The 13,784-nt window shown below is 55.9% G+C and overlaps 1 protein-coding gene across 1 annotated transcript in view; it reads left to right on the top strand.

Moving 5' to 3' along the window:
* Nucleotides 1-8,466, top strand: part of SCPEP1 (serine carboxypeptidase 1) — a 50,618-nt gene extending 42,152 nt beyond the window's left edge. The window contains exons 6-13 of the mRNA XM_075351533.1: nucleotides 194-266; nucleotides 374-411; nucleotides 488-616; nucleotides 1,791-1,890; nucleotides 2,134-2,247; nucleotides 2,993-3,130; nucleotides 3,206-3,366; nucleotides 8,201-8,466. Coding sequence (XP_075207648.1) covers nucleotides 194-266; nucleotides 374-411; nucleotides 488-616; nucleotides 1,791-1,890; nucleotides 2,134-2,247; nucleotides 2,993-3,130; nucleotides 3,206-3,366; nucleotides 8,201-8,263 — 816 coding nt within the window. The 3' untranslated portion in view covers nucleotides 8,264-8,466. The remainder of the gene's footprint in view (nucleotides 1-193; nucleotides 267-373; nucleotides 412-487; nucleotides 617-1,790; nucleotides 1,891-2,133; nucleotides 2,248-2,992; nucleotides 3,131-3,205; nucleotides 3,367-8,200) is intronic.
* The last annotated feature ends 5,318 nt before the right edge of the window (nucleotides 8,467-13,784 follow it).

Here is a 13,784-nt window from a genome sequence, read left to right as displayed (position 1 = left end):
CTGATGATGTCACTGTCTCTTCTCCTTTGTAGCTGATGATGTCACTGTCTCTTCCTCTTTGTAGCTGATGATGTCACTGTCCCTTCTTTGTGTAGCTGATGATGTCACTGTCTCTTCTCCTTTGTAGCTGATCATGTCACTGTCTCCCGTCCTCATTCACCTGATGGTGCTTTTTGTCTTTCTTTTCCCCCAGGCGATCACGTCCGGCAGCATTTTGTGCACCTTTGGAGGGGTGGCTCTGGGTGACTCGTGGATCTCCCCCATTGGTGGGTGTTGGTAGTGAGCGGGTTTGTGGATGAGTTGGGATTTCTGGAGGAGATGTATCTGTGCGTCTTGTGACACCCCAATAACGTGCAGTTTCTGACTCTTCCAGATTCGGTTCTGTCCTGGGGTCCCTACCTGTACAGTATAGTGAGTTGTCCTGCGTGCTGTCAGACGTCTTCTAGTGCTGACCGTGGGATTACTGACCACTCACTGTCTCCTCTAGTCTCTTCTGGATGACACTGGGCTACAGGAGGTTCAGGCAGCGGCCAGCGCTGTCCAAGACGCCCTCGCTAAGGGTCAGTTCACAATGGCCACCGACTTATGGTCCACAGCAGAGGACGTCATTGAACAGGTGAGACAGACGCAGTGCTAGGCGTCTCCACCGGAGGTCAGCGCCGTCTAAGACTCCCTCGCTAAGGGTCCGTTCACAGTCCTTTCCTCTCTCCCGCCGGCCCGTCCTTCCTTTCCTCTCTCTCCCGCCGAGCCCATCCTTCCTTTCCTCTCTCTCCCGCCGGACCGTCCTTCCTTTCCTCTCTCCCGCCGGCCCGTCCTTCCTTTCCTCTCTCTCCCGCCGGCCCGTCCTTCCTTTCCTCTCTCCCGCCGGCCCGTCCTTCCTTTCCTCTCTCTCCCGCCGAGCCCATCCTTCCTTTCCTCTCTCTCCCGCCGGCCCGTCCTTCCTTTCTTCTCTCTCCCGCCAGGCCCATCCTTCCTTTCCTCTCTCTCCCGCCGGCCCGTCCTTCCTTTCCTCTCTCTCCCGCCAGGCCCATCCTTCCTTTCCTCTCTCTCCCGCCGGCCCCCTCTCTCTCTCCCGCCGGCCCCCTCTCTCTCTCCCGCCGGCCCCCCGGCCCCCTCTCTCTCTCCCGCCGGCCCCCTCTCTCTCTCCCGCCGGCCCCCCTCTCTCTCTCCCGCCGGCCCCCTCTCTCTCTCCCGCCGGCCCCCTCTCTCTCTCCCGCCGACCCGTCCTTCCTTTCCTCTCTCTCCTGCCGGCCCGTCCTTCCTTTCCTCTCTCTCCTGCCGGCCCGTCCTTCCTTTCCTCTCTCTCCCGCCGGCCTATCCTTCCTTTCCTCTCTCCCGCCGGCCCCCCTCTCTCTCTCCCGCCGCCCCCCCTATCTCTCTCCCGCCGGCCCCCCTCTCTCTCTCCCGCCGGCCCCCCTCTCTCTCCCACCGGCCCCCTCTCTCCCCCACCAGCCCCCCTCTCTCTCTCCCGCCGGCCCCTCTCTCTCTCTCCCGCCGGCCCCCCTCTCTCTCTCCCGCCGGCCCCCCTCTCTCTCCCACCGGCCCCCTCTCTCCCCCACCGGCCCCCCTCTCTTTCTCCCACCGGCCCCCTCTCTCTCTCCCGCCGGCCCCCCTCTCTCTCCCCCGCCGGCCCCCCTCTCTCTCTCCCCGCCGGCCCCCCTCTCTCTCTCCCGCCGCCTCCCCTCTCTCTCCCGCCGGCCCGTCCTTCTCACTCACTCGTCCTTCTCCCTGGCCGCCTTCTTTTTGATCTCTGGATTAAATCTGCAGTGAATATTTTGCTGATATTTCAGAATACAGATGGCGTGAACTTCTACAATATCCTGAGTAAGGAATCGCTGATGACGGGAAGAGCTGCAACGTACGCTGCAGAGCTCAGCAGACCGAGCATTGGTGAGATCACATGACTCATGTGTCACATGACACATTCCCAGACTGACGGGATGGGATTAGTCGCTACAGATCCCCCTCCCCCTTACACCCTCCCAGACTGGATTCTCCACCCCACCTTCCTGGGACTGACAGGATGGGATTAGTCACCTGTGTCGTGCACCCGACAGCTCAGGATGAGCAGCTGTCAGCCTCTTGCAGACCAGTCACTCTAACTAACCTGAGATGTCTCGCCTGCTGTGATAGGCCGTCTCTTCCAGCGCCACGTACAGCCGCTGCACGGCGACGTTCTGGATGAGCTGATGAATGGACCAATCAGAAAGCTGCTGAAGATCATCCCGGACTCCGTGCGCTGGGGAGGTGAGTGCCCCATCCTTCACCGCTAACCTCTGGCCAGGCGGCCCCATCGTTCACCTCTCGCCCCTGACCGGGGACGGGCCCCATCCTTCGCCTCTGGCCGGGGACGGGCCCCATCCTTCGCCTCTGGCCGGGGACGGGCCCCATCCTTTGCCTCTGGCCGGGCAAGCCCCATCCTTCGCCTCTGGCCGGGGACGGGCCCCATCCTTCGCCTCTGGCCGGGGACGGGCCCCATCCTTCGCCTCTGGCCAGGGACGGGCCCCATCCTTCGCCTCTGGCCGGGGACGGGCCCCATCCTTCGTCTCTGGCCGGGGACGGGCCCCATCCTTCGCCTCCGGCCGGGGACGGGCCCCATCCTTCGCCATTTGGCGGGGACGGGCCCCATCCTTCGCCTCTGACCGGGGACGGGCCCCATTTTTCGCCTCTGGCCGGGGACGGGCCCCATCCTTCGCCTCTGGCCGGGGACGGGCCCCATCCTTCGCCTCTGGCCGGGGACGGGCCCCATCCTTCGCCTCTGGCCGGGGACGGACCCCATCCTTCGCCTCTGGCCGGGGACGGGCCCCATCCTTCGCCTCTGGCCGGGGACGGGCCCCATCTTCGCCTCTGGCCGGGGACGGGCCCCATCCTTCGCCTCTGGCCGGGGACGGGCCCATCCTTCGCCTCTGGCCGGGGACGGGCCCCATCCTTCGCCTCTGGCCGGGGACGGGCCCCATCCTTCGCCTCTCATCCCTTGGCCTCTCTCCTCCAGGTCAGGCCGCTATGGTGTTTGAGAACATGGCTGGCGATTTCATGAAGCCTGTGGTGGACGTAGTGGACGAGCTGTTGTCCGCTGGTATCAATGTGACGGTGTATAATGGCCAGCTGGACCTGATTGTGGACACTGTGGGTGAGTGGTGCCCCTTGTGGCCTCCACACGTCATTGTGAGGTTTCCTGCCCTCATGCCTCTCGCCTCTCTATCAGGTCAGGAGTCTTGGGTGAAGCAATTACAGTGGAAGAAGCAGGAGACGTTCAGGAGCTTACGCTGGAAACCGCTGCACCTGGGGGGTGGCGACGAGACCGCCGCCTTCTACAAGAGCCACGAAAACTTCACCTTCTACTGGATCCTGAAAGCAGGTCACATGGTGAGAGTCCACCGCTACCGCCGTGTCTGCAGTTACACTGTGTGACCCCCGGGGGCAGCGTCCTCCTCTATAGTCTGCAGTTACACTGTGTGACCCCCGGGGGCAGCGTCCTCCTCTATACTCTGCAGTTACACTGTGTGACCCCCGGGGGCAGCGTTCTCCTCTATACTCTGCAGTTACACTGTGTGACCCCCGGGGGCAGCGTCCTCCTCTATAGTCTGCAGTTACACTGTGTGACCCCCGGGGGCAGCGTCCTCCTCTATACTCTGCAGTTACACTGTGTGACCCCCGGGGGCAGCGTTCTCCTCTATACTCTGCAGTTACACTGTGTGACCCCCGGGGGGCAGCGTCCTCCTCTATAGTCTGCAGTTACACTGTGTGACCCCCGGGGGCAGCGTCCTCCTCTATAGTCTCCAGTTACACTGTGTGACCCCCGGGGGCAGCGTCCTCCTCTATACTCTGCAGTTACACTGTGTGACCCCCGGGGGCAGCGTCCTCCTCTATAGTCTGCAGTTACACTGTGTGACTCCCGGGGGCAGCGTCCTCCTCTATAGTCTGCAGTTACACTGTGTGACCCCCGGGGGCAGCGTCCTCCTCTATACTCTGCAGTTACACTGTGTGACCCCCGGGGGCAGCGTCCTCCTCTATAGTCTGCAGTTACACTGTGTGACCCCCGGGGGCAGCGTCCTCCTCTATACTCTGCACTACACTGTGTGACCCCCGGGGGCAGCGTCCTCCTCTATAATCTGCAGTTACACTGTGTGACCCCCGGGGGCAGCATCCTCTATAGTCTGCAGTTACACTGTGTGAACCCCAGGGGCAGCGTCCTCCTCTATAGTCTGCAGTTACACTGTGTGAACCCTGGGGGCAGCGTCCTCCTCTATACTCTGCAGTTACACTGTGTGACCCCCGGGGGCAGCGTCCTCCTCTATAGTCTGCAGTTACACTGTGTGACCCCCGGGGGCAGCGTCCTCCTCTATAGTCTGCAGTTACACAGTGTGACCCCCAGGGGCAGCGTCCTCCTCTATACTCTGCAGTTACACTGTGTGACCCCCGGGGGCAGCGTCCTCCTCTATACTCTGCAGTTACACTGTGTGACCCCCGGGGGCAGCGTCCTCCTCTATAGTCTGCAGTTACACTGTGTGACCCCCGGGGGCAGCGTCCTCCTCTATAGTCTGCAGTTACACTGTGTGACCCCCGGGGGGCAGCGTCCTCCTCTATACTCTGTAGTTACACTGTGTGACCCCCGGGGGCAGCGTCCTCCTCTATACTCTGCACTACACTGTGTGACCCCCAGGGGCAGCGTCCTCCTCTATACTCTGCAGTTACACTGTGTGACCCCCGGGGGCAGCGTCCTCCTCTATAATCTGCAGTTACACTGTGTGACCCCCGGGGGCAGCGTCCTCCTCTATACTCTGCACTACACTGTGTGACCCCCGGGGGCAGCGTCCTCCTCTATAATCTGCAGTTACACTGTGTGACCCCCGGGGGCAGCATCCTCTATAGTCTGCAGTTACACTGTGTGAACCCCGGGGGCAGCGTCCTCCTCTATAGTCTGCAGTTACACTGTGTGACCCCCGGGGGCAGCGTCCTCCTCTATAGTCTGCAGTTACACTGTGTGAACCCCGGGGGCAGCGTCCTCCTCTATAGTCTGCAGTTACACTGTGTGACCCCCGGGGGCAGCGTCCTCCTCTATAATCTGCAGTTACACTGTGTGACCCCCGGGGGCAGCGTCCTCCTCTATAGTCTGCAGTTACACTGTGTGAACCCCGGGGGCAGCATCCTCCTCTATAGTCTGCAGTTACACTGTGTGACCCCCGGGGGCAGCGTCCTCCTCTATAGTCTGCAGTTACACTGTGTGAACCCTGGGGGCAGCGTCCTCCTCTATACTCTGCAGTTACACTGTGTGACCCCCGGGGGCAGCGTCCTCCTCTATAGTCTGCAGTTACACTGTGTGACCCCCGGGGGCAGCGTCCTCCTCTATAGTCTGCAGTTACACAGTGTGACCCCCAGGGGCAGCGTCCTCCTCTATACTCTGCAGTTACACTGTGTGACCCCCGGGGGCAGCGTCCTCCTCTATACTCTGCAGTTACACTGTGTGACCCCCGGGGGCAGCGTCCTCCTCTATAGTCTGCAGTTACACTGTGTGACCCCCGGGGGCAGCGTCCTCCTCTATAGTCTGCAGTTACACTGTGTGACCCCCGGGGGGCAGCGTCCTCCTCTATACTCTGTAGTTACACTGTGTGACCCCCGGGGGCAGCGTCCTCCTCTATACTCTGCACTACACTGTGTGACCCCCAGGGGCAGCGTCCTCCTCTATACTCTGCAGTTACACTGTGTGACCCCCGGGGGGCAGCGTCCTCCTCTATAATCTGCAGTTACACTGTGTGACCCCCGGAGGCAGCGTCCTCCTCTATAGTCTGCAGTTACACAGTGTGACCCCCGGGGGCAGCGTCCTCCTCTATAGTCTGCAGTTACGCTGTGTGACCCCCGGGGGCAGCGTCCTCCTCTATAGTCTGCAGTTACACTGTGTGACCCCCGGGGGCAGCGTCCTCCTCTATACTCTGCACTACACTGTGTGACCCCCGGGGGCAGCGTTCTCCTCTATAGTTTGCAGTTACACTGTGTGACCCCCGGGGGCAGCGTTCTCCTCTATACTCTGCAGTTACACTGTGTGACCCCCGGGGGCAGCGTCCTCCTCTATAGTCTGCAGTTACACTGTGTGACCCCCGGGGGCAGCGTCCTCCTCTATAATCTGCAGTTACACTGTGTGACCCCCGGGGGCAGCGTCCTCCTCTATAGTCTGCAGTTACACTGTGTGAACCCCGGGGGCAGCGTCCTCCTCTATACTCTGCAGTTACACTGTGTGACCCCCGGGGGCAGCGTCCTCCTCTATACTCTGCAGTTACACTGTGTGACCCCCGGGGGCAGCGTCCTCCTCTATAGTCTGCAGTTACACTGTGTGACCCCCGGGGGCAGCGTCCTCCTCTATAGTCTGTAGTTACACTGTGTGAACCCCGGGGGCAGCGTCCTCCTCTATAGTCTGCACTACACTGTGTGACCCCCGGGGGCAGCGTCCTCCTCTATACTCTGCACTACATTGTGTGACCCCCGGGGGGCAGCGTCCTCCTCTATACTCTGTAGTTACACTGTGTGACCCCCGGGGGCAGTGTCCTCCTCTATACTCTGCAGTTACACTGTGTGACCCCCGGGGGCAGCGTCCTCCTCTATAGTCTGCAGTTACACTGTGTGACCCCCGGGGGCAGCGTCCTCCTCTATACTCTGCAGTTACACTGTGTGACTCCCGGGGGCAGCGTCCTCCTCTATAGTCTGCAGTTACACTGTGTGACCCCCGGGGGCAGCGTCCTCCTCTATACTCTGCAGTTACACTGTGTGACCCCCGGGGGCAGCGTCCTCCTCTATAGTCTGCGGTTACACTGTGTGACCCCCGGGGGGCAGCGTCCTCCTCTATACTCTGCAGTTACACTGTGTGACCCCCGGGGGCAGCGTCCTCCTCTATAGTCTCCAGTTACACTGTGTGACCCCCGGGGGCAGCGTCCTCCTCTATACTCTGCAGTTACACTGTGTGACCCCCGGGGGCAGCGTCCTCCTCTATAGTCTGCAGTTACACTGTGTGACCCCCGGGGGCAGCGTCCTCCTCTATACTCTGCAGTTACACTGTGTGACCCCCGGGGGGCAGCATCCTCCTCTATACTCTGCAGTTACACTGTGTGACCCCCGGGGGCAGCGTCCTCCTCTATACTCTGCAGTTACACTGTGTGACCCCCGGGGGCAGCGTCCTCCTCTATAGTCTGCAGTTACACTGTGTGACCCCCGGGGGCAGCGTCCTCCTCTATACTCTGCAGTTACACTGTGTGACCCCCGGGGGCAGCGTCCTCCTCTATAGTCTGCAGTTACACTGTGTGACCCCCGGGGGCAGCATCCTCCTCTATACTCTGCAGTTACACTGTGTGACCCCCGGGGGCAGCGTCCTCCTCTATAGTCTGCAGTTACACTGTGTGACCCCCGGGGGCAGCGTCCTCCTCTATAGTCTGCAGTTACACTGTGTGACCCCCGGGGGCAGCGTCCTCCTCTATACTCTGCAGTTACACTGTGTGACCCCCGGGGGCAGCGTCCTCCTCTATAGTCTGCAGTTACACTGTGTGACCCCCGGGGGCAGCGTCCTCCTCTATACTCTGCAGTTACACTGTGTGACCCCCGGGGGCAGCGTCCTCCTCTATAGTCTGCAGTTACACTGTGTGACCCCCGGGGGCAGCATCCTCCTCTATACTCTGCAGTTACACTGTGTGACCCCCGGGGGCAGCGTCCTCCTCTATAGTCTGCAGTTACACTGTGTGACCCCCGGGGGCAGCGTCCTCCTCTATAGTCTGCAGTTACACTGTGTGACCCCCGGGGGCAGCGTCCTCCTCTATAGTCTGTAGTTACACTGTGTGAACCCCGGGGGCAGCGTCCTCCTCTATAGTCTGCAGTTCCACTGTGTGACCCCCGGGGGCAGCGTCCTCCTCTATAATCCTCTATAGTCTGCAGTCACACTGTGTGAGACCCCCCGGGGGCAGCGTCCTCCTCTATAGTCTGCAGTTACTGTGTATAACCAGCAGGGGGCAGCGTCCTCCTCTGTAGTCTGCAGTTACACTGTGTGACCCCCGGGGGCAGCGTCCTCCTCTATAGTCTGCAGTTACTGTGTATAACCAGCAGGGGGCAGCGTCCTCCTCTGTAGTCTGCAGTTACACTGTGTGACCCCCGGGGGCAGCGTCCTCCTCTATAGTCTGCAGTTACTCTGTATAACCAGCAGGGGGCTCTTCTTCTTCTCCAGGTCCCCGCTGACCAGCCATGGACCTCTCTACAGATGTTACGGATGATCATGAACCAGCTGTGATTCCTGGGGGTCTCCGGGCGGCTGCTCTTCTGCGGGTCCCAGAATGCTTTGCTGCGGATTGCTTTGTTTTTATTGGCGCGGTTGCTGCCTGTCAATGATGCGGGATGGAGAGCGGAGGACGTGGCGCTGAGAGTTGGGCCGGATCCAGCGTCTTGGCTTTTGTGCTGCAAATAACATTTTTTTATTAAAATCCATAGAATAAATCTTCCTTTTTTTCTGAGTCGTCTTTATCTTCCGGCCTGCGGTCTCTTTACTGTGACGTCTCGTATATACTGAGCAGATCCAGCGCCGGCAGAACATTATACAGCCAAGAATTTAAGAAACCGGTGACCCAAACTATCAGATCTCCGCCCCAAAGAAGCCACAAAATCGTTCTGCAAATAGATTTATTTTAACCTGGAAATATAGGAAAGACAGAGTCTGCTATATGCCAGCCAATAGATGGTCCGAGCCAGACATGAGGAAGGTGGCTACAGGTGAAGATCCGGGCCAAGGAGCGGTGCAGAGGAGAAGAGCCGACCAAGGAGCGGTGCAGAGGAGAAGAGCCGGCCAAAGAGCGGTGCAGAGGTGAAGATCCGGGCCAAGGAGCAGTGCAGAGATGAAGAGCCGGCCAAGGAGCGGTGCAGAGGTGAAGAGCCGGCCAAGGAGCGGTGCAGAGGTGAAGAGCCGGCCAAGGAGCGGTGCAGAGGAGAAGAGCCGGCCAAGGAGCGGTGCAGAGGTGAAGAGCCGGCCAAGGAGCGGTGCAGAGGAGAAGAGCCGGCCAAGGAGCGGTGCAGAGGAGAAGAGCCAGCCAAAGAGCGGTGCAGAGGTGAAGATCCGGGCCAAGGAGCAGTGCAGAGATGAAGAGCCGGCCAAGGAGCGGTGCAGAGGTGAAGAGCCGGCCAAGGAGCGGTGCTGAGGAGAAGAGCCGGCCAAGAGAGCGGTGCTGAGGAGAAGAGCCAGCCAAGGAGCGGTGCAGAGGAGAAGAGCCGGCCAAGGAGCGGTGCAGAGGAGAAGAGCCAGCCAAGAGAGCGGTGCAGAGGTGAAGAGCCGGCCAAGAGAGCGGTGCAGAGGTGAAGAGCCGACCAAGGAACGGACCACAGGTCAAGAAGCAGCTGGGGGGTACCCATGAATGAAGAGCCTGCTGGCGGGGGAGTTACAGGTGAAGAGCAATCTGGTGGAGATCCATGGGTGAAGAGGTGGGGGGGGGTTGTACAGGTGAAGAGCCAGCTGGGGGAAGGGACAGCACACAGGGGAAAGAGTTGGAAGTGGAAGGGGTTTACACCAACAGCGCACAAGGGGAAGACGTGGCGTCAGGGGGAAGAGTTTGTCATGGGGGACACACAGGGGGATGAACCCGGGTGGGGAAAGAGTCGGCCGTGGGGGACGAAGGGGGGGGGGCCGGCCTTGGGAGATGCGCGGAGGAAGAGCCAGCAGGAGGAAGCTGCAGCATGAAGTGGGAAGAGCCAGTGGGGGCAAGCGGCGGTCAGGGGATGAGCCATCTGCGATTAGAGTTGGCCATGGGGAATACGTTTCTTTCTTACCTTAGCTCTCTGTCTCCCTCTTTCTCTTGCTCCCTCTCTTTTGCTCTGTTTTCTGCTTCTCTCTCTCATTCTCACTTTTTCCTTTGCTCTCTGTTTCCCTTTTTCTCTTGCTCTTCTTCGCTGTCCCTCCTCTCTTTCCTTCTTTCTTCACTCCCTGTCTCCCTTTCTCTTGCTCTCCTTTGCTGCCTTCCCCTTTCTTTCACTGTTGTCTTCACCTCGATCACCTTCTCTCCTTCACTCCCTCCCTCTTTCTCTTGCTCTTCTTCACTGTACCCCCTCCCTCTCTTTTGCTCTGTTGTCTTCTCGCTCTCCTTTGCTTTCTGTCTCCCTCTTCCTCTTGCTCTCCTTCGCTGTCACTCCCTCCCTCTTTTGCTCTGTTGTCTTCTCCTCGCTCTCCTTTGCTTTCTGTCTCCCTCTTTCTCTTGCTCTCCTTCGCTGTCACTCCCTCCCTCTTTTGCTCTGGTGTCTTCTTGATCTCCTTTCTTTCGCTCACTGTCTCCCTCTTTCTCTTGCTCTTCTTTGCTATCCCTTTCTTTCCCTCTGTTGTCTTCTCGCTTTCCTCTCCTTCGCTTTCTCCCTCTTTTTCTTGTTCTCCTTCGCTGTCCCTCCCTCTCTTTCACTCTGTTGTCTTCTCAATCTCCCTCTCCCTCTTTCTCTTGGTCTTCTTCGCTGTCCCTCCTTTTCTTTCGCTCTGTTGTCTTCTCGATCTTCTCTCCTTCATTCTCTGCCTCCCTTTTTCTCTTCTTCGCTGTCCCTCCCTCTTTTGCTCTGTTTTCTCCTTGATCTCCTTCACTCTGTCTCCCTCTTTCGCTCTGTTGTTTTCTCGCTCTCCTTCGCTCACTGTCTCCCTCTTTCTCTTGCTCTTCTTCGCTGTATTGAGGAGAGCCTTTCCATTAAATACTTAATTAACCTCTTGACAGGGAATTGTGGGAAATATGTCGATTTGCCTTAGATAATTGAATTTTCAGATCATACACATGACACAGATTTAAGGATGGCTGCCATTTCCTGTTTTCCACACCTTGCCTAGAATGCAGGGAATGTCCAGATGTAAGAAGACCACCATATAAGGAAAAGACCCACTGGCCAACCTACAGGACCAACCAACAGATGAAATGTCTTAGACCCGCCCATCAGTATCAACACGGATCTGTCCATTGGCTAACTCATGAACTGTCCCACTAAATTTGCATATCCGAACTTGTGTATGCCCCTAGCCTATATCAAAGGCCGCATGCTTCTTCTCTGTCTGTCTGGTGCCATCTTTACTGTGATCAAGAAGAAATTTCACATCCGACTGTGTCTGAAGTGATTTCTTTACACATGCATTTGATCCACACCAATTAGGCCAGGCAGTAGTCAACAAGTGATCTCTGGTTAAGAGTTCACCCTAACATTATTGGCGCCCAACGTGGGGCCATCAGACGTAGATGCCCAAAAACCCTTGGAATCGGCAATTGAAACGGCAGGACGAGCTATACACCTTGAGACAGGAGATTGATCACTTCCTAACCCAGAGCTCGGTAAGTCTGCTGATTTTTATAATCTGTAGTCTTCCCTGTGTAATCTCGGGGGGTGTGGCACTGATTGTCTGACTGTGTCTGTCTGGTTTTCAGGGTCCCTAAACGGCAGACGGGTCTCACGGCTGTTGGCCATATAAATTTCGGAAGAACACTCACGTGTTTAGTTGCCTGCTGCCTGTTGTGTGTTGTCTCGAGGTGAGATTGACTGGTAGTTAGAAGAGCAAGTGGGTTTGTGAGCGGTGTCCGGAAACAAAAAGGATATTGTGTGTCGCACGGTTCATGGTGGTGCCTGTGATACGGTTTATGGTTCTGTGAGCAAATACGTGTGACTGCTGGTACGTGGTAATCTTGGAGCCTAGCGCAGTGTAGCGTGAAACTGCATGCTACGGATACCATTGGGGCATGGCGTTTAAGTTGCCTGGTGTGGCTGGTACGTGGTAGTCTTGGGGCCTAACGCTGGACGTAACGTGGCTGGTACGGATACCATTGGGGCTTAGCGCAAGCTAAGGTGTCTTGGGGTCTAGAAAGAGCGCTGGACTTGAATTGGCTGGTACGGGCACCTTGTAACCAGGGGTGACACCATTGGTGTCTTTGTTAATTACGGACCACGTAGGAAAAGGGCAGGGACCCCGTGACAAGGCGCCTGCTGCAGACTTAACAAAACTTTACTTAGTGTTCAGTTGTGAGTCATCTCCCCTGTCTTTTTGTTTCTTGGTGTATTTTATCTTGGTCTGCAGAGAAAGATTTCTTGTTTGATGTTGTTTATTTTGAGAGAAAGATGGAGAAATTGAGAAGTTGTGTCTAGTTGTGGTCAGAAAAATCCGGATGAGAGTGGACTTTGTTGGGATGTGGGGACTCTAGGCTGCAATCCTGTGATAAACCATGTGCTCACTCTGGTGGCAGCCATTTTGGGTCATCTAAGCATGTTGTAGGTTTGAAACTTAAGAGGGTGGCCAGAGACGACAAAAAAAAAAAAAAAAGTGAGTGGGGGATGTGTGAAGACCATGTGCTGTGTAAATGTCTGAACAATAGACTGGGTAGACTACTACATACTTGGACAGAAACATTAGTGTTTTTAACTGTAGTTGGACCAGGACTGTGGATATGTGTTTATATAATATATATAAATATATATGTTGAACAACTTAATTTCCATAAAGGACAAAATGCAAAATAGACCAGGATGGGAGGAGCCCACCCGGTCAACAGCAGCTCATAATAGCAGTTGAAATGCAACAAAGAACAAATGAGCATAAATGCTGATAATAAATTAATTTTATTTTATATAATCAAAGTGCACGGTGCAGACTTAATAAAAATACAATACATGAAATGTATGAGAGGACAGAGAAAAAGGAGAGGTTGAAAAGCTGGACAATTGTAATAAAGTGCAAATCTGCTATAAAGTTGATAAAGTGACTTAGTGCATGGTCATGGCCCAGATACAAATGTTATACCTCAGACTAGTAGCTGAGAGGATAATAGAATACAAAATGTTTAACAGCTACACAGATAAAGAGAGGTAATGCATATAAGGAGAGGGGGGAAGGGAAACCCCCCAAAGGTCAGAGTATAGGTATATCAGATAATAGCTGGCAATATAATGATGGCACAATCTTAATAGGATTATCGGGGTAACAATGTGCCCATTGATATGGATCAATACAATATCAAACATATAAAGGCTAAGAGATTTAGCAGGTAAAGTAAGTATGATCCAAACAATGACAGCTATATCGGACCTAAATGATATATAGGAAGGGGGGAACCACCCAGGGGCCAAGGGCCAAGGAAGCACCAAAAATTGTTATTGACAGAAAAGCAACATTAGAATAAAGTAAACACTAAGTAGTCAAAGCATTACCGGTGTATAAAGCGATGGAAAAGCTCCCGACGCACGTTTCGCGGCGTGTGGCGGTCAGGCCGTCAGGTACCTGTCTCTGGTGAAGCGGCCGGTCTGACCGCCACAGGCCGCGAAACGCGCGTCGGGAGCTTTTCCACCGCTCCACACACCGGTAATGCTTTGACTACTTAGTTTTTACTTTATTCTAATGTTGCTTTTCTGCCAATAACAATTTTTGGTGCTCCCTTGGCCCCTGGGTGGTTCCCCCCTTCCTATATATCATTTAGGTCCGATATAGCTGTCATTGTTTGGATCATAATTACTTTACCTGCTAAATCTCTTAGCCTTTATATGTTTGATATTGTATTGATCCATATCCATGGGCACATTGTTACCCCGATAATCCTATTAAGATTGTGCCATCATTATATTGCCAGCTATTATCTGATATACCTATACTCTGACCTTTGGGGGGTTTCCCTTCCCCCCTCTCCTTATATGCATTACCTCTCTTTATCTGTGTAGCTGTTAAACATTTTGTATTCTTGATAGGATTATTCTATTATCCTCTCAGCTACTAGTCTGAGGTATAACATTTGTATCTGGGCCATGACCATGCACTAAGTCACTTT

The sequence above is a fragment of the Anomaloglossus baeobatrachus genome, chromosome 5 (genome assembly GCF_048569485.1).
Source record: "Anomaloglossus baeobatrachus isolate aAnoBae1 chromosome 5, aAnoBae1.hap1, whole genome shotgun sequence".
Lineage (NCBI taxonomy): Eukaryota > Metazoa > Chordata > Amphibia > Anura > Aromobatidae > Anomaloglossus > Anomaloglossus baeobatrachus.
Note: the sequence above shows the minus strand (reverse complement) of the source record. Positions and strands in the feature narration are given on the sequence as shown.